Raw genomic sequence first — 27,136 nt, 5'->3', positions numbered from 1 at the left:
ACAGTCGTTGAAGGCAGCAGCTACCACAGATGGATCCACAGGAGTGTCATGTGACCATCAGCTACACAGCAGGTCCAAGTGAGGGTGTGTCTGGGCCAAATTAAACTTAAAAGAACCATAGCAATGTTTTGAAGTTAATTACAAATCATGTGTACTTCACATTTTCAAATTCATGTCATACAGTTTTGTGTTTTTCCCACTGCGTGTTTCACACAGTCAATAGGTTTCATTCAATGCCCTCCGGTATGAAACTGATTCAGTACGCTATTTAAACCTGCATGAGCTGTGCTAACCCTCACAGTGAACATAAAGTCTGCACTCCATTGTCAGTTGCATTATACTTATTGTAGTCATAATGTGTGATAATGTAATTTGAGTACAGATTAATTTAAGAAGTCTGCACTGCATATTATAGGGCTGGATACTGAACCTCAGTACTCTTTGATACATCCATATTCTTTTTTTTAAACCAGTTTTTTTGATTTGAGAATTTCTTTAGATCCAGATTTTGCCAGTTTGACACTACAAAGCTCTTTTTGCTACTTGTGCTTCACATTTAGTTTAGCCTCTTGTGTAGATGTAAGAAAAGGTTTCGAGTAAAGTATGATTGTGGTATAGAAACAGTCAAGTTTCAAGCTGTATGTTTAGAGTCTGCTAGTAGATTTTCATGCCATATGAAATTGAGTGGAAACCAGTGGACGTCTGGACAAAAGGTTAGCAGTAATGCAAAGTATATGTGATTTGTACCAAATGGGCTAAAACTCGCAAAATCACTGGTATGGTCCTTTAAAGCTACTGTATGTCAGAGGCTGACACATCGGGTTAACTGGCCGATAACAGCTGCAAAGAAGGATTTGAGGGGTGTTTTTTTGAGGTAACTTGAGGTCAAAGATGAAGCCCTGGACCTGTGTGGGGAAACTACACTTGGGCTACAGTTTGTGGTCACAGCATCAAGGCCGACAATCATAAGACTTCTGATGCAAGGCTGTGGCAAACAGTACAAAAAGTGGACATGGCATTCATCGGCAGTGCATTCATCATGTACAATTGAAGAGTTCTATTCCAAAATGCTATTCATTCATTTTGATCATAAAAAAAAATCAATACCTGCAGTCTAAAAAATTTGATTCTGCCAACCAAGGGCTCAAAAATCTTACTCATCTACTGTATCAGACATACAATCAATGGTTGTATAAAAGCAGGTGTCTATAGTGGCTATACTGTTTCGAAACAAAACTCTCCAACTAGACTTCTTGTTCTTTATAAGTGCACATTTCCTCTGTGGCCTACTCCGCTCCTTCTCACGAGGTGCAAATAAAAGCTAAAAGCATGACAGTGCAAACACATTTAACATCCAAGACTCCAGACAAAACAGATTATTCCTAAATTCATTGGACAAAGACAAAACGCCTCGTCTCCTAACAGCAAAATCCAACTGAGCAAATTTCATCTGATGGGAGAAATTAGAAAAATGAATGACAGGAGTAAGAAATACATCTTAGTACTTATGAAAATATGGTGGGAACTGTACAACAATACTGGCCGAGGGGTCGATCCTGCGCGCGTAAAGAATGAATGTGAGGCCGTTACAGCAACACTTTAATCCGTTGGCATTATGCGTTTAAAAAAATCATCTGGAAACTTGGTGCATTCTTGTATATAAAACAATCTTAATTAAAAACAAACAAAAAAATTACATATTCTTCCAAACACACAATCTTGCATTCGCTCTCACAAACATGCCACATTATGAGTGATCATAATCGTTGTCGCCTTCATCACTTCAATGGACCGGCTTCTTCCTCTGTGGAATGTGAAAGTACATGAGGTCCGACTGGAGAAAAAAAAAAAACAACAACAACAAAGAAGAAGAAATGTCCGGTGGCGCTGTTCGCACCATCCTTCAGCAACCGGCAAATTTGACTTTACAAAAACGTCCTTTTGTACATGAGCAGGTCTCAGACATGCAAACTTCAACTATAAGCAGGAATAAATACACGAGAAGCCAGAAAAAAAGGTGTCAGGAGGTCTAACAGCTTTTGATAACACAGATACCTTGATAAGAGGATATACAGAGACATTCTACAGTATGATTTTTGTTTGTCACCAGCAATACGGACATACAGACATTATTGGCCAAGGTCACTTTTTCAAGCGTTCAATCAGAAATCAGAGTTTGCTGCTGCTGATTGACAGAAATCTTCCCTGGGGTGCATATTTCCCCCTCCCTTGTCGCAGAGGAGGGAGTTTGTGTTGAAGTTTGCTTGCCGTTAAGACTCTTCGACCAAAACGTCCAGCAGCTTCAATACAGCATAGTTTGCCAGAAAAGATACAAAAACTAAAAAGGCATACAGAAGCTTTACAGTCAGAGAACCAACCGAGCTGTTGGCTGAAATCAAAACATGCATGTACAAAAACAAAACAAAAACACGGACAAAAAAACTACAATTGTGGCACCCTTTCACCATTTTGTTTGTTTTTGTGTGTTTGCCAGCGATCTACAGAAGCGGATGCGTCCTCCCATGTCCTACGTGACATGTTTCCACGCTAACACTGAACTCCGTCACCATGGCGTTACCTACACGTGGGCACTGGCGGCTTCCTGTTCTTTTTAAGAAGTTAGGTCACTCGCTTTCGGCTCCTTCGCTTGTCAACATCCGCCAAAAAACCTGAAGCAAATGTTGAAGCGGAGAATCGCAGGAGGAAAGCAGGGGAACTTCTTCCAGAGTCTGGAGAGGAAGACAGACGTCGCAACGGATTTGATTCTGTCAGACATTTGTGTTGGTGAGGAGCGAGGAAGAGGAGGGGGGGGGGCTGACAGATCAACTGTCCGGGATCGTAGGGGGAAACACAGTCCAGCTGCTTTTGGATTTGTTGCGTCAGGTCAGGAAGGAGGTGGGAATGGATCACTGGCCGCCTGACAAAAAGCTGCTCTGCTCTGATATGCAGTTGATAACTTGGCGTGCAGTGGTACCGTGGCAGGAAATCAGCCCCAAAAAAACAAAAAAGAAAGAAATAACAAAACATTGTGTTTCCTGTCTGAGCAGGAAGATGTGCTTAGAGACGGCTGGAGTGTTAGAGCTGGAGACCCGGGTGTGACGGAGCCACGCTCGGGGCTCTGGCTGCAGTCTGGTCCCACAGGTGAGATGCTACTGTACAGCTGACTGGTCCGACTGATCAGAAGTAAAGAGCGGGCTCGCTGCTGTAGTCAGACAGGGAGGAGCTGTCTGCCGGCGTGAGCTGCGGAGAAAACACAAAAAGGTTCAGATGTTTAAAACAAATAAAGCATAAAGCAGACATGTTTTCCTCCCATTGTTCAAAGTCCAGTGTTTTGCCTTTATGGTGTTGTTTTTTGGCAATATATCACTAAACCTGTATACTTGTAATTCAAGTCTTCTACCATATTTTCCTTTTCCAAATACAACGTGCTGACAGGATTCATCAGCTAACATTTAAGATTTAAAGGGGACGAATGATTGCTGTTCAGTTTAACATTTTTAATTATTCCTGACAAACATTAAATAGTTGCAGGTCAAGAAGATGGTCACCACTCGTAGGTGACAGTGGAGAGGAGACGGCACTTGATACTCGACTCTACAACAGAAACTGTCTTTAAACAGCTTTAAGTTTGACGAATGGTGGCGTTCTCTCTCACCATTACTTCCTCTGTCGTCTGTGTCTGTTGGGAAGTGGTGTTCTCCTGGTAAACACTGTCCTCGTGTTTGTGCTCCTGCCAGGCACTGAAGTCCACCGAGTGCTTGGGGACGTAGCTGGAAAGGTCTGCGGACAATACAAAGACATCATGTGTTATACATGTTAATACATTTTCTTTCTCTCTGTGTTGTTGCCACTGTTAAACCTAAATCTATTTTATTTATATAATTGGTAATGTACATGTACCTTTCCTTTTTACAGATACAAGTTGATGAGATCATTTTTCAACTAACTATTTAGTCCACTGCATTTAGTTAAATGTAATTCACAATTTGCCCAGTAGGGGTCTCTGTCATCATACTTAATGCTGTCTTCCCCTGTTAGACTGACACCATGCACAATGCACATGAAGGTAGTAATATCAGCCTTAAAAGTGGAAACAGCAGTTTATTTGCATTTTATATGACTGTCCAACACAAAGTGGGAAAGAAGAACCATGGGTGAACTCTGAGACTCAATGAAAAGGCCAGTGGACACATAAAGACATTTAAAATACCACAAAACTAGACTCACAAAATCAACTCAAAAGCCTGTGTGACTTCAAAGGGCAGGTGTTAAGGGATGGGCTGTCATATGTAAACTGATTAGAAATAATACAATCAGAGCCATTCCCTCCTCTTCCACTGCCTCGCTAATCTTTTTATTCGGTCGTCAATGGCCCATCATGGGAAGTGCTCAACTGCAGAGTGAAAAGTAGATCTTCACTTCATCCCTCAGAGCAAGAACTGGAGGATTCCCTTATTAACACCACCGGATACAGTCCAATAAGTGTTCCCTAACATGTCTTGTACACACAATATGTCCATGACGTCCTACATAAGATCTAAGTGTGCTACATGATGCTGTTTAGCTGCAAATTTCTCCATAAAGTGCACTTTATGTGACATTAAGTAGTTACTGTTTACACTGCTCTCTATTAACATTTTGGTTCTGCATAAAACATTTTCTATTTTGTTCCTCTGGCTCAGTCGTCTGATTTCACTTAATTATTTTGTTTTTTTGTTCATCTTATGTGTCCCAGAAAAGCCTTCTGCTAGCTCTGCTTTTACATAAGTGCTACACAAATACATTTAGTTGCATGATTTGTATTTATTACCACCTAAAGAGGTAAGCTAATGGGAGTTCATCCTCTGAGCAGCATGAATGTCTACAGTGACATTAAAGAGACATTCTGAACTACCAAAATCATTAGGGCTCATCCTTTGGGGGCCATGAATACAGCAATGTGACCAATAGCTCGTCCAAAGTGTCGGACAGACATTTTAGTGCTTGTGGGGGGGTCAGAGCTGGACATCTAACCTGTGTGTTCCCCACACAAACATAAAATGAACCGTGTTTCTCCCCTCCCGCCACGTTTCCCTTCGTCTCACCGTTGCTGTTGGTCGTGTGCGTGGGCGAGCCGGTGAAGCTGGGTCGGGGGATGTGGATGCGTCCCACCATGCTTGGCTGTTCGTCCGCCACCTTCTCATCTCGTTTCTCCTCCTCATCCTCCTCCCCGCTGTCCCACGCGCTGCTCTCTGACGGATACTCGTACGTGCTCTTGAGGCTCGACTCGTTGAAAGAGATCTTGAGCTGCAGAAGACACGAACGCAGAAACATTAGAATATTAAAAAAAACCATTAGAAAATATTATTTTGGCATGAAACAACAAACAACCCAAATTGTAACAATGGGTAAATGATGATTTCCCCTGCCTCCATATTTTATTTTCTCTTCACTGGCACCATGTCAAAGACAACATCAGTCTCTAGCCAAAAGCCAGTAAATTGTGGTTGTGGTTGGTAAACTTGGGCAGGTACCTGTTCATGATCTGGCGTGAGTATTTTATTTAATCTAGCTGACAGAAAAAATTTAAAAAAAGGAGAAGACAATAAGGAATAGTAGCTTCCATATAGAAAAAACCATGTCCTCAAATTCCACAAATTCACTTCCAAATTATATGTTTGACAAAATAATCTTTAACTCTAAGTCTATTTACTAGACTTGTCAAGGGCTTTCAACCACATCTCATGGACTTCCTTAGAGGATGGTGTTTGCTCAGTTATACATTCAGTGTACAAAATGATGTGCGTGCTGCAATGATTAGTTGATGAATCATTTTGAGTCCCTTTTGAAGAAACAAAATGTCCAAATTCTCTGATTTCAGCCTCTCTAAAAGTGATCACTTTCTGGTTTCTTCAGTGAATAACTGAAGAAACTGACATTTTATGAATAAAAAAAAAACAAAACTGATTAACCAAGAAAAGGGTTGTCAGATTAATTGCTAGCTGCAGCCCTAATACTGTACCAACCATATAGGAGCATTATCAAGCAGAGTGAAGTTCCACAATAATGACAACTGAGTCATCTCCATGACAAAACCGAGCAAACATCCGCTGACAAATGACGTAAGATGCAGCTGTCAATAGATTAGATAGAATATATTATTACCATAGATTTCACAATGAACCCAAATTAGTTCTTTTATTAAATCCCAAAATGAGTCATTGTGCCCCTACAATGAATCCTCAAATGCCCTCTCATCTCTGTTTGGGGGAACTATGATAAAAAATAGAGACTCTTTAAATGCTTAAATGATATGCATCATTGTTAGTGACAGAAAAATGTCATTTTCAATTTGTGTGTGTGGGGGGGTCTTGAGTAACTGAGGAGCCCTCAGCAGCCACTTGTATGGCTTCAGCAGCTCTCTATTTACAAGCCAGATGTGTTTACCAAGAAAACAAACCACCCGCTGTTGACTGTTTGCTTGCAGAATTGTCTGACAGGGAGGCCAAACTTTACAGGCAGTAGCCAAGATCAGATATCTTCTCATTTCAAAGCACATACTTTAACATAACACTGACATCACTCTCCTGCATTTTATGAGCGCAGCAAACATTAACAGGTTATTACTTCCTTACTGCGCCGTAATTAAACCATCTATACTGTACATTTTCACGTGTCTCAGCCCTTTGCTCACTCTGCAGTAATGCCAGTTTAGCTCAACACGGACCAACTATCTCATAACTTATTCAACAGAGCTTCTAATTGGGATTCTGGGAGAGGCAGCTGTAGATTGTTTAGGCCCGTCTGTGGCTTCGTGTACTGTACTTTGCGTGTCCTCTGAGTGGGACAGGTGGCAGCCTTGCAGGAGACTCGGGCCCTGTGATTGATTGTCTCAGAGTGCTCCCTGTAAGACATGTCTGTTTGGCAACGCTTCAGTGGTCTGCAAACATGGATCCGTGGGCTGAGACGGAGCCCTTGCACTTTGCTGCACCATGTAATCCAACATGAATGGCAACTCTGCGCCCAGAGACTCAGGTGGTTTTAGCTGTCAGCGAGCACACTGACTGGCACTTACTCTCAAAGGAGACATCTCATCCCTTTAGAGGAAGAATGTGACAGGTTCTCTGAGAAGTTACTGCTACTATACAGTTTTCAGGATATCATTTACGCTGCAGTTGCAACATCCAAAGGGGATTCGATTCTGTCAGTTTTTACATAAACTGTAGATGGGACTCCTTATTGACACTGTCTGTATATTATAGGTGTGTGTCTTCTTTTCTTTACTTTTCTTTTGCTACTTTTTTTTTTTCATGTTGCAGGCACCTTATGAAAGTACGCCATCAGTACGCCTCTTCAATAAGTGGTGCAGTCGTGATTTCTCTGTTGGAACTCACAAACCTGACGGATAGGAATAACAGAAAGACGGCAAATGGTTTCTAGTAAGTTACTGTTCATGTATTTTGGCCACACGTTGCATACTCCTGAGTTGCCATAGAGATGGCAGCCATTACACACACATATAGCAGTAGGTTTGTCCGTCAGCTGACTGCTCTTAACGTACTGTACCTGGCTCCATCTACTCTGCAGGCCATGATCTAAATCTGCTCTAATCTTCATCACAAGGCCACAAGCCAGCAACGCAACCTCCGACTCAAGAACCGGCCAGGGTTCCCACTTAACCTCAATTTCATGTCATGCGTATTCCATATCCTTTATGAACTATTATTCACAGAGCCATAGAGTCCTTCTGAACACATTTTCTGGAATTTAAGGTTTAAAGTCTTTAAAAATATTGATTAGCACACTATATTTCTTATTCATTATGGATGTTTAAATGCAGAAAATCCACTGAATATAGTGTGACTCTAGTGTATGTCACACACAACCATTATCATTTTGCCTGATACAATATACTTCCATTTAATCAAAAAGAAAAGGGATAAATTAGCATTTTGGACAAGTTTAACTTTTGAAGCACTGAAACATGTTCCGATATGATGACTGACTGAAGGCTTAGCAGCTCAGGTCAATGTTTTATAGAGTTAGGACAAGGGTCTATATATTCAGAACAAGGTTTATAGATATAAAACAAACGTCTACAGATTTAGGATGAGAGTATATAGTGTCTGAATGATGGTCTATAGCTTATAGACTAATGGTCTACACATTCAGCAGGCAAAAGGTTTATAGATTCAGGTCAGGAGTCAGTTGATCAAAGACAATGGTGGTCTATAGATTACAGACGAGGATCACTAGATTCAATACAAGAATTTATAGATTAAAGACGAACGTCTGTAGATACCCAATGAAGGTCGACATTCGGACGAGGGTCTGCAAATTAAGAACAGAGCTCGATGGATTCAGCATGAGGGTGTATAGTTTACAGTTTATAGATTGCAAATGAGGGTCTGAAGTTTCCACACACAAGTCTATAGGTTAAAGATGAGGGTCTACAAACTCAAAATAAGAGATATTGTTTATAGACTAAAGCAAAGTTTACAGATTCCACACGAGGGTCTAGATTCTACATTAGATTTTGAGAGTCTATGCTTTTAGGACTAAAGTCCATGAATTAAGAAAGAGGGCCAATAGATTTAGCACTGGGATCTGTAGAAGAAGACGGCCCACAGATATAACATGAGGGTCTCTAGATTTTGGACCAGGGTCTATGGATTAAAAATGAAGGTCTACAGACCAATGATGAGGGTCTAGATTCCAGATGAGCGTCTATAAAGTCAAGATTGAGAACAATTGACCAATGGTTAAGGACAAAGGTCCATATATTTAGGACAATGTTTTATAGATTCAGGACTAGGGTCTTTAGGTTTTATAATAAATCTTCAAAATGACTGGAAACGAATCAATTTGAGCATCTCCTCCATTTATCTCCACTGGACATTGGTAATTATGTTTTGATGATTTAATAGTTCCTGATATCTGATACAGGGCTAATAAAAAATACATTAATAAATACATGTATTGAGATAGTGCTATCAGTCAGGAGGCTGTATTTATACCTTTGCATTGGTATTCCTGTCAGGCGGCAGTGTGGAGAAGGACAAGGGTTTACAGATCAGTCTGTGAACCCTTAGAGCTGAACAAGGAGCCTTCACAACTCTAACCTTTAAACCAGTTACTCACTAATATCACCTAATAGTAAGTACTTTAGTGTTTAGTCTGTGGTTATTCACAATGGTCAGCTACATAACTGTTCTGCCTCACATTTCTTAAGGCTTCAAGGTAAAGTATTTCAAAAAAGAATCATCATACTATGAACCTCTTCTGCTAATTGGAAAAATTATGGCAGAAATATCCAATGTTCATGAAAAAGGCTTCTTCTTTGGAGGAATGTGATGGTTTGAGACAAGAGGGAAACCGTCAAAGTTCCATCCATTTTTTCCAGAATTGCATCTCTGACTCGCTTTTCAGCTTTTTCAACAAAATCTTTTTCCTTCTTTTTTTCTCCCGACAGCCAGACTAGATTTCCACATTAGTACTCAGCTGCAGTAACAGTACAATCTACGTATCGAATTCTGTGTATATAGCCAGGCTGTGACACACTGAAAAGGCCGTCAGTCCCAGACATCACCTATTTTTAGTCCCAAAACCTCCTAATTTTAGTTCCTGTGTTAAATCTTACACCACAAAAAGCGTTTGCTTGCTAAACTGGCATCCTGTCTTAGAGGAAGTCTCTGGATGCCAAATGCGAGTCTATCAATAAATCAGGCAAGCCGCTGGGCTCGCTTCCTCTTTCACCGTCTTTCACTTTTCTTTTTGTCTGGTCCTCTAGCACTCCTCTCACATGAGACTCCAGTTAGTTGAGACTCCCCTGCAATGCCTTAGTCGATGTCCTCTCTCTGACTTTAGCTGTTTAGCTGCAGCGTTAAACCAACTTGGAGGAAGAGAAAGAGGAGCAGAGCTGTGGTCTTTATATATAAAGAGGACCTCTCCCTGCCTGCTGCTGCTCGCGGTTGAGCTTCAGTTGTGGGTCTTTTTCATCTCTGTGATAAAAGCCTGCATCATGGAGGCAGAAGTGATTCGTCTTCTGTCCTCAGGCATGGGCATGGGCCAACAGGGGCCCCGGACTCACCCCTGCTGTCCTTCTCAGTCGCCGCAGGGGGCTCAGACAGGAAGCTCCGGCATTGACAGGCCTCCAACAACTGACTAATTATTCTGGTTTTGTTTTATATTTATCAAAGACTGACTGTATATTGCAGTATGTGTGTCCGTGTGTGTGTGTGTGTGTGTGAGAAGCTGATGCCATTAGACCTTTTTGACAGCAGCCATTTTGACATGAAATAGTCGGGTTTACCAATGATACTAGTTAAGGCTCTGTTCCATTTAGTGTAGCAGAGCCTTTCCAGTGAGCAAACATGCACAATAGCAGCACCCCGACTCTGTTTGAACTGAATGGAACAGAATGAAGATTTTTTTTTTTCTCCAACACGAAACAGCGCTTGGAAATCCTGTTCAGGAAGTGACCTCCAACTCCTTCACCTTTTCGAGAAATCTTACACCCACTCTGAGGGTTTATACAGTTTAGATACAGCTTCCTTTACATATACACACATACATACATATCTCTCATATAATATCTCATATCTATGTATGATTTATGTGCATTGTCCCCCTAAGTAAAAAAAATCTTGCATCTGTGGTAAAATACAAAAAGGTTTCGGGGGTAGGGGATGCATAATATCAAAAAATTCTTGATAAATATTCCCCATATCTACTTTTCTTTCACTTAAAGCTACCAGAGCAAAAGAATCAAAGTTCATTGACGTGTATATTACAAGCAAAGTTACTTATTGACACTAAAAAAAATACAGCACTGGTGTCTGGGTTAAACTATAGAATATGCTGCATTGAGTAACACTGGAAAAAATGTTTCTTGGTTTTGGTTCTATATGTGTCAATGTGGAAACTGTTGCCTTATGTTGTATGTGAAACAGTAGTGAGGAGAGACAGAAACGGGGGGAGTTCTTCAAAAAGAGAGAGAAAGAAAAAAATCCTTGCGACACAAACTGTTCAGGAAGCTAGTAGAATCATTTCAGCTCTGTGGTAGATTTTTTTTGCTTGCTCTGGAAAAAAGAGGGGTTTTGAAACTGAATACAAAATAAAGATGACTTGTTAGGACTGTGGTTGTCTGCGGAGTCGGGAACTGCTACAGCAGCTTCGACACAACCAGACTCAGACATCAGACACTGAGCTGAGTAAATAATATCTCTGCAGAAATGTATTCCAGAAGTTCCTTTTTCGCCCAAGTTTCATCAGCTCAGTGTTTGTATGTTGTGTATGAGCCACAAAGGGACATGGGGAAGACAAAAGGAGAAGCAAGGGAGAGAGGAAGAAGAGAACGGGCAGATGAGATTATGTCTTCATGAATGTGCTTCGGCCAATAGGCGAGATGGGAGCAGTGCCAGGGATTTTTTTCCAGGCCACCCAGCATGGCGTGTCTTCGTTTGGTGAAACTGTACTGAATGGACACACACACACATACTGTATACACACACACACACACACACACACACACACACACAGAAAGGGCCATTTCTCTGGCAGTGCAGATCTGGTTGAACTTGAAAGCTGCTGAGTTACAGTGGAGCTGCGACACAATAGCGCAGCTCTTAAGAACTGAGGGTGTAGCAGCATGCGAGTGTTTGTGTTGACATGATGTGCGTCTGACTGGGTGTGCATCTCTTCAAAATGTGTTTCTATATTTAACTCAGCGAGGACAGGTGGCAAAGGGCGTGTTGCGTACTGCCATGTTGACACTGTGTGCACATGCCTATGTACAGTATGTGTAGAAAAGCATCGGATGCCTCTGAATTACCTAAATTATATCAAAATTTCTCCCAAAAGACTGTACCTATTATGGCACGTTAAAGTCCTCTAAAAGGACTAACCCTGCCTGGAGGAGACTGACCCGGTGCCTGATTAGAGTTAATCTCCGCCAAGGTTGATAATATTAGAACAGCTCCACCAGCTGCAGCTGCATTAGCTCTTAAAGAGAGGGATAATAAAGTAATGTACTCAAACAAAGCATGTGGTGCACCTCTCCACGGTGCTGGTAAATTAGGATAATTAGTGTGAACTACAGGATCTCATTTAGGGAAACAAAGCAGGGGGTGTGTGTCAATAATGATCAGGTGGAGGAGATATTCACGTCACATTTCAAAAGTCTGCCCTTTCTTTTATCCATTTCTATTGTGTCCTACATTTAAGAGATGAACAGAAGCTTTTCCTCCAAACTAGTAACATAAGCTGAACATTCTGACATTTTGAGTTATATATATATAACTGTTTGATTTTTTTACAGAGAGAAAATGTGGATCAGCTTCATCTCCGTAATGTTTAAATAGGCCCAAAATGTTTTTATTCTAGCTTAGCATAAACACTGCAAGCAGGGGGAAAGAGATGTTGGAGATTCTTTCTGACAGGTATTTCAGGCAAGGAGATATTAAACACTGCTACTCTGCTAATAGCAATAATACAATATTAACTCCAAATACAAAACACAGATTAACCTATTTTATAACATAGTGGGCAGCCCAGAGTAATGTCTGCAGGCATTCTGTGCAGGCTGCAAACAGCCCCAACAACCATGATCTGGCTCCTCTATAAGAGAGTTCATATCACCGCACTTAGATAAAAGTAGGACAACTAATAGGATGACCAATAGAGTTAAACTGTCTGAGAGTGCTGCAGATTTATTTTTAATTTCATAATCATGAAGAAATCAAAAAACATATATATATATATGTATAATAATAGCTAACTCTTGTACAGCTAAGAAGCTGTGCACGGGCCCTAAATAAATAAAATGAAATAAATAAATATAATAATAAAAAACAACATTCAAGCAATGATTGAATGACCAAGCAAAATAGGACTCTGGTGTAATTTCCATCCCCAGTGGAAAGGCCCTTGATTGTGAGCACCACAACATTTTCCAATTCCACTGTATTGGGGTGGAGGCTTGGAAACAAAAACCTAAAGATCTGATCAAATAAAACTGAAACTAGGGATATCTGCATTTTCCCTGCCTCTTTTTGACCCTTTAACTATGGACCAGGAGGAGAGAGGCCGCAGTGTGTATGAGGAAAAAACAAGTTCACCTCAGTGAAGTCCCCAAACACAATAACACATCACCCCAAATATGCCTCAGTGATAGATGATGATATTTCTGAGCTGAATTTATGCTCCAGGAAACTGAAGATGCTTGTACAACAGCAACAATAACGTATAGCACCATTAAATGTGCTTTCTGTTACTTACTGTAATGCTTTATTTCAGTACTACAAGCACACATCACTAAACAATCCTCTCCTACTGTACAGAACAATTCAGTTCTGCCCCACAGAAACTGAAAGACTGTTGTTTTTAATAATTAGCTCGCAGTATGTTGGTGCAGCATAGTGATCATACCTGTAAGCACATTCTTTACAGTAATTGTGAGTAATTTGCTCCATGACAAACGCACCCAGCTGCCAATAACACACACCTTAGCAGCAAATTGCCTCTGATAAGTTTTCAACAGAGATGGCAAACTAAATAACTTGTTGGATAAAGAATCTTTCACTCCAGCTCCAACCCAAATATCAGACCTTCAGGCTATCAGTGACCCAAAATATTTCAGTAAAAGGTCAGTGCACGCCGGAGCCAACACCACAGCACACCTACTGAAAAGCCCAATGGCTGTAATCCATGCAGTAGATGGAGTAGAGATGTACACGCTCTCGTGTAGGTGTTGCCAGATTTCCCATCACACGTGACGTTAAATTGGTTCAGAGTATGTGTGGAAATGCTTTAAGTGCTACAACTATCCGTTGTCAAGTGTCACTACACTGATATAACTGTGGAAACTCTTTCACGCGTGTAGGTGGTTGCTGCTCGCAGTTCGGAGCTCGGGCTGGTGGCGTGGGCAGCAAGCAGTGCAAGATGTGAATATCTGTGTTTACACTACCACGTCTCAAGACTGTGTGAGTCACTGGTGCAATAGTATGCCCTTTGTAGCCGCGTGTAAGCATGAGTATGTGTTTGTTTAAGTCTCCCTGTGCTATCACGATGAGATTATCTGACTGATAAGAAATGGATGGGAGAGCAGACGTTTTTCCCCAAACTTGTTTGTATCAATGAGCCCACAGATAGATCTGCCTCAGACCAGCGGAGCCATTTTAACAATATTTTGTCCGATCCAAGAACATTTTTGCTGATAAGAATGAGTTGATGCAGTCTAATAAGACTGCACACACTGTGTATGTAAGGTGATACCAGCAGGGTGGCAATCGAAACCTCACTGTGGGAGTGTTTAGGGCGTTTGATACATAAAAGCTCAGTGCTGGACTGTCGGCTGAGAGTGTAGATGGTCGGGCGTGCCTGGAAAGCCACAATTAGGACAAAGGACAGGACAGGATACTGCACAGTGGATCAGGATTGAGGATATTCTCTGAGGAATATGTATGTTGGAGGCTTTTGTTTGATTGATCTTTGGGACACAGTGGAGTCAATGATTGACACAGTTTCAAGGCGGCAACATGATAAAGATGTCACATAGTAAATAAGGTGGATAGCGTGCTCTTTCAGGACAAAAGCAGCATGATGAAGAACAATAAAGATATTTTTTGTAATAATCAATGTGCGGACTACTACTCTTTTCACTTTGAACGATGTCACATAAACAACATATTTTGTAGGAGTTCGGTATAAACAGTGATAAGTAAGGAATAAACTGTACAACCTGATCAGTCATTTACCTGTAGTTGTAGTTGCAATACTTGCATTCTGCTTAACATAGCTGCAGCTAAGGAAATTAAAGCTAATGATAGCATTCTTGTCAACAATTGTTAAATGACAAACCTAAATCAAAGTTATGCTCTGAAATTGGGGGAAATACATGTTTGCGGTTGTAAGAACAATGTAAGCTTTATTTCTGTGCATTTCTGAGTCCCTGGGTGTCTTTAGCCTAGCTTAGCACACAGACGGGAAGCAGAGGGAAACCTAGCTAGGTTCTGAAAGATATGTCTGATGTTAGCATGCTAACATGCTAAACTAAGATTGCGAACAAGGTAAACATATCAGCATGTTGGCATTGTGAGCATGCTGCCATGCTAGCGTTAGCATTTAGCTCAGGCACCACTGTCTGAGCCAAAGTACAGTCCTACAGAACCACTGGCAAGGCTGTAGACTCTTAGCTTTATTATGTGTTTATGCAAAACAAAGTTGAGATACAACCAGAAAACTATAATCAGCCCAGGCTTCTATCTGCTTCAATTACTGAACTCAACCTGCCTTTATTTGGAACAGGCCACTATATGGGACAGGCCTTTAATTCTCAGCAAAGATGTGACATACTATCAAACTGTTTATTTATATCAGTATGGATATTGCTTCAATCGAATGCCTGCCTGTATTTGTCAAAACACAAAGCCACACCAGGCTAGTAAAGGAGACCTGCCTCTAATTGGGACCCAGTGAGTCTCAATCTCAAACATCTAGTATCCATAAGGTTATATTAAAAGACATCCTGGACAATAATACGGTAAAAGAGATGATCCCTGACAAGGTTAAATACAAATAAATGAAACATGTTTCAACCCTGTACTGAAATAACCGACCTTGGCTTCACACTGGGCCTTATGAAAACACACCAGCCCTCTCTTAAACATCAGAGGGCTGAGCTGCTTGGGTCTCCACCCACAGAAACACTGATTTTAGGTTTGCTGATTACAGAACATGCTCCCTAGGAAACCCATTTAAACATCTTTATTAGACCATGTTTACATTTTACATGGGTCAAAACGCTCCTCTTAACAATCCGCCAACTTCATCATCCACACTGATGTAAGAGAGAGAGTGGGTGTCCTTATCCTGGAATCCTAATGACAGGATAGAATGGCCGTGGCCCGTGTTGCCCCGGCGACAGGCGCCATGGATATGTGACAGAGGGAAATGGGAGAGCGGAGGTGGAGACGGGCAGCCAGAGAGAGAAAGAAACATGGCAGGAAGACGGACAGCTTTAGATCATGTGAAAAGGAAAAACAAAGTATTAAAGGAATCAATGATTCAAATAATGACAACAGTAAGGTTACTGTTGTCACTATGTGTTCCCATGAGGAGAGCATTTGAATAAAATTTACATTACGCACAAAAGGCACCACATACTGTACAGACCCAGATTCTCACCAGCTTTTTGCATTTGTAATCACGAATATGGAACTGGAAGCTTTCTTCAGCCAGCTGGCTGGGTTTTATAAAGATTTGAACTTCCAATTACCAACACAACCAAACAAATTGAAAGATGCACGTCATAGCAGATGGTGGAAATAACCACTACAGGTATTAGTAGTCAGTGGCTTCAACATGCCTCTTTCCCTCACCCACTCTGTTTCCTTTTATAAACTTTCAAAAAGCCCCGTCTGTTAACGTCCTCTGCTTTTAGTCTCTTCATCTTCTTACTCATGCACTCTAAAGACACACACACACACACTGAATTAAACATGACTATGATAGTGGGGCTTTGCTGGCTGAATTCTAATTACACTGACTTTGTAGGGTTGCACATGTGCCTGAGGGCCGTGTGTGAAACCTGCTAGTGCGTATGTGGGTTTTATGCAGAAATTAGGCATGGATGTGCTTCTGCGTGTGTGAGAGAGAGTGTGTGTGTGTGTGTGTGTCCACATCCTGCAGCCACAGACGCCTCGGGAGAAATAACACGCTTGTGAAGAGGAAACCATATTTGCACCACCTGTGATATCAGAAATAAAAAGAGAACTAGCACCTCTCTCATGTGACAGTCAGCGAGAGACAAAGTCACTTTCATTATTTTTGTAAGTTGCTGTCAAGGACACCTTTATCTAAACGCCAAATCTAGTGAAGACTCCTGTTCATCACTGCAAAGTTTCTCTTTCTCACCAGACAACAGTTATACACCTGACTGATGGTCTGACCTGACAACAAAAAGCTTTTATGCAGTAATTAGATATTTCATAGGCAAGAGTGATGCACAGGAAGAGAGATAAAAGAAACAGAAAGTCAGATCCAGGCCTCTAAAGCCAATGCTTAGCTGGTTGATCGCTGAACGCAGAGCAAAATAAAAACTTTTATAATCTAAAATCCAAAACATCTGGGCAAATAAAACGTCTTTGTTAATAGTGTAATGGTGTGCGTAGAAATTGCAACATTTTAAGACTACAAAGACTGAATTTAAAGTTGTAATAATTGATATTTTTCCTATCCTAGGATGTACTGACTATGTGTAATGTAAGAGGTTGCTTACGGCCAAAACTTTACTGTTTTGGTTGAATCAGCTTTGTTTTTTTTTTTAAAGGCTCTGATGAACTCACTGTATACATGCGCAGCACCAAACGTCCGACAGACAAAGTTAGCGAATAGCTGGGGATAATAGTTGGGCTTTAAGCAGCTTAAAAGCTACATATTTCTCTCTGGAGAGTAAAACAAAGTAAAAAAGAAACTTTACTTACTTTAATAAGGAAACCAAAAGTACTACTCCAAATTAATTCTAACGCTGGATGTGTAAATAAGAAATGATTAACTAACATATTAGCCACAACAAGATTATAAAGGAAGTAATATGTCCAATTTAAGATATCATAAAGCTCTGCCAGGCACAGTAATAATGATAAAGAGTAACCTAGTGCCTTATTTTTAGCTTGAACGCATCCTCCTCAGTTATCATCAAAATTCTGAGCTCTCCACATCATCAGGAAAGCTGGTTTCTGTCTGTTTTATGTCTTGATTGGAGGGTGTTGCCCAGATCAAAGTTAACATGACCCTGCCATGAACTTTGGGGATGTGAAGTAGAAGGCAACACCACAGATCTTAAAACAGATTTTGTTTTGGTCTGCAGGGCAGCAATACTCTTATTTTCTTTGGGAAAAGAACTATTATTGCAATAAACATTATAGACTGGGAGCAGAATCAAAACGTTACTGACACAGGCTATTCCTCTTGGTTTCTAAAAAGAGACCATTTGGTAGATACAACTCAACTTCAACACACGCGTTTCTCCTGTCGCCTTACCTCAGACTTAATAAAGAAAAAAAGCACTCAGGATAGCGGGCAGCCGGCCAAAGAAAAAAAAAGAGTCGCCTTTTTTTTTTAAAACAAAACAAAACTTCTTTTTTCTTTAAGCAAGGGGGTGGGATGGTAGGTTTTCAGGAAGTGTAAGGGAGGCGAGATGGGGAATGTCTGCTGGGTGGTAAATAATTAAACACAATGGACTTTCACACTTGTAGCCCAGGCGCACAATGTAAATGTAGGAGTGTGCCCTTTCATTGGCCTTCCTGTCTCACTGAGAGCTTTTAACCATTTAGGTTTGGGGTATTTTTAACCTGCCGTATGCATGACATTTAACCACAAGAAAAGAAACTGTGTTCTCTAAACGCAGATGCAGATAATGCACAGTGCTGGAGGAAGGTACTCAACGCTGCAAAAACATGACTTATGATATGACTGGTGGTGTACGCCGCAGGTTTTATTGGTGGCAGAGCAGCTAGCACGCAACTTTCTTGTTGAGTTGCACATCAGTGTACAGTATATTTTACATGTAGGTTGCTTTAACACCTGTTCTGTTCATTTAGTCCACAAGGAAGGAACAAAAATATCACTAGACCTTAATTAGTATCACTGAGAACACCTGTGTTTACCCTACTATTTCACACCAAATTGGCTGTTGTGAAAAAGTTCTATTGTTGCCAGTTGGTCCTGGTTTGTTTCTTGTTCACACTGACCTATTACAAACAAACTGCAAGCAGTAAACATGAAGTCACATGATTAGACCTTTTTCACAGCAGCCTTTTTGACATTAAAAAGTAGGGTAAACACAGGCGTTACCAATGATACTAATTAAGGTTCCATTCAGGTCAAACAGAGTCAGGGTGCTGCTTTGTGCATGTTGACTCACTGGAAAGGCTCTGCTATACTAAATGGAACAGAGCCTTAAATAGTATTATAGGTAACACCTGTGTTTACCCTACTATTTCATGTCGAAAGGGTGGTGTAAAAAAGGTCGGCTGTCAGGTAACGCAATGATGTAAGTTATTATGAGCATTATTAGTCACCTAGACTAGTCACTCTCTGATGTAACAGGAAAAAGGCTGCACCCACGTGCTGATGCGTTACCATGGTTGCCAAATGGTCTGTGCAGCAATGTGTATACAGACCGCGCTCACTCAGGACAGTGGTTGCCAACTATTTTTGTCTCCTCACAGCCCTATCAGATAGGTTCAAGTACCCATTCATAGACGTGATGGCCTTCATGGAATAGGATTTCACAGTGAGAAAACAGTGGCTGTGGTAGCTCTGTAGCTGCACATGTGAATCCATATGACAGTTACCCAATAGTTGTGGGTTTTTCTATGTTTAGCTGAGTTTGAATTTGCATTACAACCACTTGGGAATTGCAGAAGCTGGTCGTGTCAACCATTCATCTGTTACTTTTAGTTATGCATTTTGATTTTTGCTGCTAACTAATTTTCCATCACTGTCAGTTTCAGCATTGGTGTTAAAACTTGTCAGTGGGGAAACCCTGAAGCAGGAACTTTAGGGATTATGGGGGCAATAAATACTAAAGATCAGGATCACACTAATGAATAATCCTACATGTGTGCTGAAATCACAAAACGTCCTTGTCAGTTCTCACGATCAGCAGATAAATTGAATATTAGTCTAGCTTTTGAACTGATCGATCTGAGCACAAACAGCTGTGGTTGCTTTACTTTCACACCACAAACAAACTGCACCAGAGTCTGCTTGGAGACCCACCTTTTCAGGGTGGTTCAGCTCTGCGCCAGAGTTTAATTGACAGCTTTCACAGCAGCCTAAATGAACAGAACCAGCTCGTTTGGTCGGTGGTTAGGGTGTGAAAACACCCTTTGTTCAATTATGCTGATTTAAGGTTAATATAAACTCAACAGATTGATATCTAACCAAATCCCCAGTCCCATGAAACTAACAGTCACACATCTGAATAATTAACACTTTTAGTAACAAACACATGATCCTCTTCACCAAACCTAATCATTAGCTTGACAGAATGGTCATAATTGAACATAAATATGCTGCAGCAGTTTAAAAATTAGCCATCCGAGCGGTTCCACTGTGCGAATACAAAAACACTGGAAAAAAGTGGGTAAGCGCATAAAATCTCTTCCTCTCTCTCTCTCTTTCTCTCTGGATGTTGTGCTGACAAACACATGGGTCCGTATCCCTTTTTCCATAATAACTGGTCATAGGGAGCAGAGACTTCAAAAACAAACCACTCCACCCCCTCCAGTGTCTTGCTGCCAGCTGTATCTCCTCGACAAAGAGCGGCGGCGTCTACCACGAGGAAATAAGACAATCTGTCAATTCTGCATGGGTTAAGTCAAGAGAGCCCAGTCCAATCACACTACAGATGAAAACTGAGTCAATCATGGCGTGTGTTTTTCACTAGAAAGCCCAAGTCGATTTTTATGCAAATGAAGGAGTGATGCGGTACAAGAAGCTGCACTTGACCTACATAGCTCTTCCACAATTCCTTCCCCAATAGAGAGGAGGAGATCACAGGAAGCTGGGAGCTAGAGGACAGGCCTTATTAACTACCACCGCACAGGAATAAAGCAGTGCACTGTGGGTAGAGGGGGGAGAAGCTTGTGGAGCGATAAAGACGAGAGCATAGGAGAGATTGTGCTGGATGTGGTCCAACATTCAGCACTCGTGCAAGTCTTGAGAGAGTTCAAAAATCAGACCATGCAGCAAGAGAGTGCGGATACAGTGATATATTTTTGGAAAATCTAGAGGAAGAGTTGAGGATCTGCTTTGGTCAAGTTCTCAAGTCCTGACGTGCATTTGGAACAATCTTTTTCAGCCAAGTTCCTCGTAAAAAAAAACAAAAAAAGACGCTTAGGGTTTGTTGGAAAAAAAGAAACCCCATCCAAGACTAGAACGCTGAGGCCATTCTCAGAGGCTGCTCTCACACAGAAGCGGCACTGAACAAAAATTCCACACAAATTATACAGGCCAGGCCGAGCCTCGATGCTTTTGTAATTGCTTGCGCAGCCCTGCCCAGAAAAGAAAAGAAAAAGAAAAAAGAAAAATCTGGGCCTTGATGATGACGAAGAAGAGCAGACAGACAACAAAAGGAGAAAGTGTTTGGTTTGTGAGCGACAAGGACAAAAGGACAGGATGTGTTCATGTCTCATGGTCACGGTCACTGATAGTCCACATGCATATGTGCACGCAATAAAAACACATTTACCACAACCAGGCTGCATGGGTTACACATACGCACAAGAGAGCAGCCTAAATATCCGTCATTATAAAGTCATGATCTGAAAGCTAGCATCACTCAAAACCACAGAACTTTATTTTAAATTCTAAAGTCAAGATCCCAGAGTTACCGTCGATACCAAAAATACGACTCTGAATTACAAGGAAATGTGGAGAAACCGCTGCACAACAAATCTAGAAATCCCCATTTAAAGTAATAGTGCAGCAATAAAATGACATCTGATTTGTTGGACATGTTTTGATACTACTGCCAGTATGATTCATTCGTTTTACAAGAGAAGCCAAAGTCAAATGTAGTCTGAATACAAGACTTTTGCCTAAACAAAGCAGTCTAAAACTGGCTGATCAATCCACTGACAAATACTACATTGACTACCCAGCCCTGCACGCTACAGATGTGATATAGTTCCAATAAAGTGACTGCAGAGTCTGTGCGTTCGCTGCTCACTGTTTCCACTTGAAATCATGAAAAGCCTGAGCTTCTTGCCCTGATTGTAGGAGGTAGTTGGATTTACTTAGGGAGCAGAGGATTACAGCAGACCAGGTCAAGGAAACAGGACTGCAGGCCAGCGTCTGAGAGGCTGAGACACCGGCCTAGATTGAAAAGCTGCCAAAAGGCTCAAAATATTCGGCATTAGGGGCGATGTGTGGCTTTGTAGATCACAAAGGGTAGCGCTGTGATGCAACTGAATGAATCCTGAAACTGTGTGCAAAAGCTTTTTTCTGCTTTGGCAGACAGAGTACAGCAGACTGAGAGGAAGGGTGAGGGGTGGCAAACCCAGGGTGCTGTGCTCACACACCCTGAGCATCTGAACCACCGCCACGCTCCTAATAATGTGTTGTGTTAGGTAAGGATTCAAGCCACAGGAAGAGATCTTTAGCTGCTGAGAGCAACATACTGGTAAACATGCTGAACATTATGCTCGGCGCTTGGGCTGATCCAGAGCAGAATCTGAAAGCAGCCTGCAGCAACTCGTAGAATTAATTAGAGGCATTGTCTGATATTTAATTAATCCCTAATACAGATGAAACAGGAGCAATTTGCAGCAAGACCTTGGCCAATCATGCACCAGATATCTGATTAAGATTGGAAGATAACTGTGATGCCCAAAACACAAACTTTGCTATCATTTAATTAGGATTCAGGACCAGGCCTGGGGATATGCAGACTGTAACTGCAAAACTGTAAAATAACCAATACGTTTGTGACAGGACAGAGCTGGCCCAAATCCCTGAGCCCAATCCTGAAAACTGAATACAGCCTTGATGAGATTGCTCAGTCAATAGGCTTGGAGGGCCACCTAACCCAATAATGCGCTCTGCGACAAATAACATGCCTTTGTGGGACGGCAATCCACAGGAAAAAGCCCTGCGTGTTGTTCCAAGTGGCTGTGTGAACACTTTTAATCCATCAGGCCTGAGAGCGGGTCAAGTGATGGGATGTGGAGATTTATTGGAGCTCCCTCGCACCACAACACATAAGAATAACTGTGAGGATTAACCAGGAGATGGAAAAATGCTGCGCGGATCCGTGTAAAGCACAGGTGACCAGAGTGCGGTGGCTCAGTCAAAGAAGTGACAGATGCACAGAGATGAAAAGAAAACAAAAACAGAGCCTTTCCTGTGTGACGCGTGACTACTAAAATTAGATCAGAGGAAACTTTAATGATCCCTCTGGGAAGATTTGGCACATTATGCATACGATTGGAAGCACACAGTAATATTCCTATTTACTGTGTGCTGCAGCGTTTATTTTGCATTTAACAACTAGAATCCAGCAATTATGCCTACAAATAATTATTCTTTTCATTTTAAATCTGTCTTGTGTGTGTTGGATTTATTGGTCAGCCTTTCAAATGTCCCCAACACCCATCACAACATAACTGAGGTGGTGTCTTCACATGGCTTGTTTTGTGTCTAAAACCTAAAGATATTCAGTTAAAAGTGATAGAAAAGCAGCAATCGTCACCCTTTACGGACATTTTTACTTGTTAAATGACTAATTATTAGCTTAACATTGTTTGACTAATCAATTGATCAACTAATCTTTCAGCACTGCTCTGTGTGTCTCCCCTACCTGCTCAGAGTACAAATGTAAAACCTGTCAACAAAGCCACAAAAGTTCATTTCAGGCTGTGCTCTCACCTTCTTGCCCGCGGAGCCCGTCTTGGAGAGGCAGGACTTGGCGAGGGAAAGGTACCCACCGATGACCTCGATCTCCTCCACAGCGGGGTAGCGTTTCTTCAGCAGGGAGCCCAGCTGAGCGTACGGGGCCTGTGGGGGAGTGGACCCCGGTGGGGCCTCACTTGAGGCTTCCTGCTGGGGCTCAGGTGAGCTCGGCTGGGCCTCGGGCTTACGCTTAGGCACCACAGTGAAGGTGTTCCCCTTTCTCCTCTGCACCATGGGGCTGGGAGCAGGGACACGCTGCGGGGGCTCCACTTCAATGTCGTCTATGTTTGTTACTGGGAGGTGATCCACGGGAGGTCGTTGAGGAGCCGGGGAAGGCGTGGAAGGGACAGGAGAGTCTGAGGGAACCGGAGAGAAGGAAGGTGAAGATGGGACAGCCGGAGAAGACGGGGGTGAAGACAGGGCAGGTGGAGAGGAGGGAGCTGGGGATGGAGAAGGAGGTTCTGAGAGCGGAGGAGGTGTTGGACTTGTGGCAACAGGAGAAGATGGTTCAGGCATGGATGGCCTCGCCTGCCTCTCGACTTCCTTCTCCTCCTGCACTTTCTCCTTACTCCTCTTTGAGGGTGTCAAAGTGGGCACCGGGGTGTGGGAGGTTGGCACTCCTTGCGTGGGCACCTCTGCCGCTCTGTGGGAGGGGGAAGACCGGACGGGGCTGGACGGTGTCGGGCTGCCTGTCGCAGATGAGGCAGGAGGACGGCGCTTGGGGATCACTGTGAAGGAGTTTCGGGACTGCAGGCGCAGGTTTGCGAGGGCCCGTGCCTGGGTGTCCTCATCTGGAATTCGGGCGAGGTCTGGCTTTGGGGAGGGACGGATCTCGAAGTCAGGCGAGGAGCGTGACACCTTGGATGAGATGGGGCTTGAGGGGGACTCGGCACGGGCACGAAGGGTCTCCGGAGAGCATGGCACCTTGGATTTGGGTGGCACCTCTGCGCCCTCCCAGTCTCTCTCTCTGGTGGGCTTGGTTTGCCCCTTGTCGGGCTCATCTCTGGGGGAGCCACGGCCTCCGCTGTCCTCAAACCGCTGACGGAAGGAAGACACAGACTGAGGGGGCTCGGCGGAGCGTTGGGGGCTGCCCAGCTCAGAGACAGCGGGCTGTGGCTTTGGTTTGGAAGACCAGGGGCCCTGGAAGACAGGCGAGGACGGCTGGCTGCTGCCTGGGCTGCTGACCGACAGGCCTGGCCTGGGCTTTGGCACCAGATCTGGCTGTGGCTTGGGCCAGAGTCTTGGCCTGCTGCTGGCACTACAGTCCAGGTCCAGCAGGTTCTCTGTGCTGTGGGACTTCTTCTGCAGCTTCCCGTAATTGCTGTCAAACTTCTGCAGCATCCGGCTCACCCTGCCCTGACCCTCACCTGTCTCATATGAGACCTCATGATCAGGGCGGCCCAGGGTGCTCAAGTTCTCCTCACTCTTGCTTAACGTTGTGTCATAAATCACCACTTCCTTGGCTCTTATCTCGGTAACAGCACTCCCTCTCCGGTCCAGGAGGTCGTTCAGAGAGCTGTAACTATTGACACCGTTTTGCTGCCATTTGGACCCGGGTTTCAGCCCTCCAGCTTCCGGAAAGTAATCCGGGTCGGACTCAATGATGATAATGTTCTCTGCGCGGATAGTCCGTATACCGGGTACGCTGCCGTACAGCTCCAGGATGTGCTGCACCGGACGAGCGGCGTTTTCTCGGTCCTGTCGCCTCCTCCGCTCCTTCTCCAGCTTGATGAATGGGTTCTCCTCCAGCGGGCCCAGGCTTTCCTGCAGCACCAGGCTCTCCTGTCTGCCGTCCTCCCTCGACACCGTCCTCTCCGCGGCCGTCGGCCGTGGCTCTTTGTTGTTCCCGAAGTGTTGGCTGGCTGGGGTGATGGTGTAGTTCCGCCCGGACCCGCCGCTCGGTCCGCTGTCAGTCTTGGGTCCGCTGCTGCTGCCGTTCACATTTCCCGGCAGCTCGCCGTTAACCCGCTGCGGGCCCGCACCACCGGGGCTCGTGTCCGCGGCACCGGCTCCTCCGGACCCGCCGCCCTTCGCTTTCCTCCTCTCCAGTATCTCTCGCTTCCAGGCCGGCATCCTCGGGCTCTCTTGTCCGGCCTCTTGGCGGAGGACGTGCACCTCTCCTCCGCCAGACATCAGGGACGGTTGTTCGGAGGGGATGAAGAGGGGAGAGAGGCAGGCTCCGAGGCGGTTCGGCCGCGGTCCGGTGCGGCTCTAAATCCTGTATCCGGCTCCGACTGTACCTGCAGCACCGATCACCGCACACTCACACACATCCCTCCCGTCTCTTTTTTCTCTCTCCTCTCCCTCTGCTTTCTCTCTCTGTCTCTCCTCACAGCCCCTGAACGCGACCCCGCCCCTCCGCAGCACCACGAGCGGCTTCGGCAGTCCCATCCGCCTCCTGATTGGTTGTTGAGGCGTTCGGACACGCCCCCAGCCCTTCTGTAGAACGCCGCACGTTGACGCAAACCACTCCCGTTTCTATTGTTGACTGGGCAACGAAGGCCTGTCAGTCAAAGGTGTTGCGTTCAGGTTCCACCCGCCCCTCCCTCTTTTGTATTTACTATATTTAACGCTATCAGTGAATGATCTATAAATATAGAATGGTACTCATAATGCTTCATCTAATGTTTATAAGAGGTATTAATGTATTTAACTACAACCATAAACATACCGTGAGACAAACACATCTACCACATTATAGATATTAAATATTATCGCTAAAACCCAGTAAATTTATCTCTGTTGAATCCATGTAACCTACTGAATAATGACTCCTTTGTATTATTTCTTTACTTTACGACCTATGGATTCCCAACAATGTCCCAGATTCATTGCTTTTGTGGCATCTCAGTAGGCTATAGTTTCCCTTTCCAAAGCTGTATCCCTGTAAATGTAACCAGTGTTACAGTGCAGGGACCCTGAAGCTTGAGGTGTTGTTGTTCGGGTGTGATAAGTAGGTAACATCCAGGGGCGGGCGGAGGCTGACGGCTGTTCATTCAGCATTTGTCGGCGATGCCACCTGTCGATAATCCGGCTGCAGTAAACACATGGGCTGAGAAGTAGCCCGCTGCACATGAATCAGCACTAAGAGAGCTATTCTTGGGTACTACAACAGATTACTGTAGCTCATTAAACATTTATCACCGAACCACAAGAACAGCGAGGCTAAAGAGCAGAGAGGAGGAAAATAATCAAATGCATAAAAGAAATGGGTGAGAAATGTACCTGGTTGGCCTGAGAGAAATGAAACTGGTGTAGCTGCTATTCCTGGCAATTTGAGCGGTGACATGATGAGAATTAGGTTTTATTCATCACTCAGATGCGCTAGTTTTTATTTGGCATATTCAGATTTTTCTTTGGGGCTAATACGTTAAATATGACTGATTTAATTTATAATTGTGCATGGACAAAACATTAAAAACACTGACTTCATCCTGTCTACATGCTGGCTGTCTTTGACAGAAGCCAAACAAAAGTACAGGATATTCAGTGCTGCATTCACTGTAGAGCAGCAGCAGCAGGAAATACAATTATTATTTAAAAAAAAAAGAAGTATTATTTGGAAATGATGTAGGGGATTGTATATGGGCTAAAACGTCAACATAAATAAAGGCATGATCCTTTATGTTGTGCTATACCACGCCCATATGAGAGGCCAGTAGTGCCTCCTTGTGGCGAGAGACAGCAACAGACAGTA

General features: G+C 43.2%; 1 protein-coding gene across 1 annotated transcript; it reads right to left on the bottom strand.

Annotated features, from left to right (window-relative positions):
* Window positions 1-250: 250 nt before the first annotated feature.
* Window positions 251-25,748, bottom strand: tprn (taperin). The gene is made up of 4 exons (XM_035668542.1): window positions 23,416-25,748; window positions 5,085-5,286; window positions 3,656-3,780; window positions 251-3,240 (listed from the first exon to the last, which is right to left on the bottom strand). Exons 1-4 carry the CDS (start codon window positions 25,570-25,572, stop codon window positions 3,178-3,180), a joined length of 2,547 nt encoding a protein of 848 aa, XP_035524435.1. The 5' UTR covers window positions 25,573-25,748; the 3' UTR covers window positions 251-3,177.
* Between the last annotated feature and the right edge of the window lie 1,388 nt (window positions 25,749-27,136).

The sequence above is a fragment of the Morone saxatilis genome, unplaced genomic scaffold (genome assembly GCF_004916995.1).
Source record: "Morone saxatilis isolate NCDOM2014 unplaced genomic scaffold, NCSU_SB_2.0 Contig21, whole genome shotgun sequence".
NCBI classification, from domain to species: Eukaryota; Metazoa; Chordata; class Actinopteri; family Moronidae; genus Morone; species Morone saxatilis.
The sequence above is the reverse complement of the archived record's forward strand: the minus strand, read 5'-3'. Positions and strand labels throughout refer to the sequence as shown.

Coding starts and splice junctions, on each gene's coding strand:
- tprn (XM_035668542.1), bottom strand. CDS start 25,572: ATGTCTGGCGGAGGAGAGGTGCACGTCCTCCGCCAAGAGGCCGGACAA. Junction 5,287..23,415: donor CGGGCTCCGCGGGCAAGAAG/GTGAGAGCACAG, acceptor TGTCTTCTGCAG/CTCAAGATCTCTTTCAACGA. Junction 3,781..5,084: donor GCACACGACCAACAGCAACG/GTGAGACGAAGG, acceptor TATTGTCCGCAG/ACCTTTCCAGCTACGTCCCC.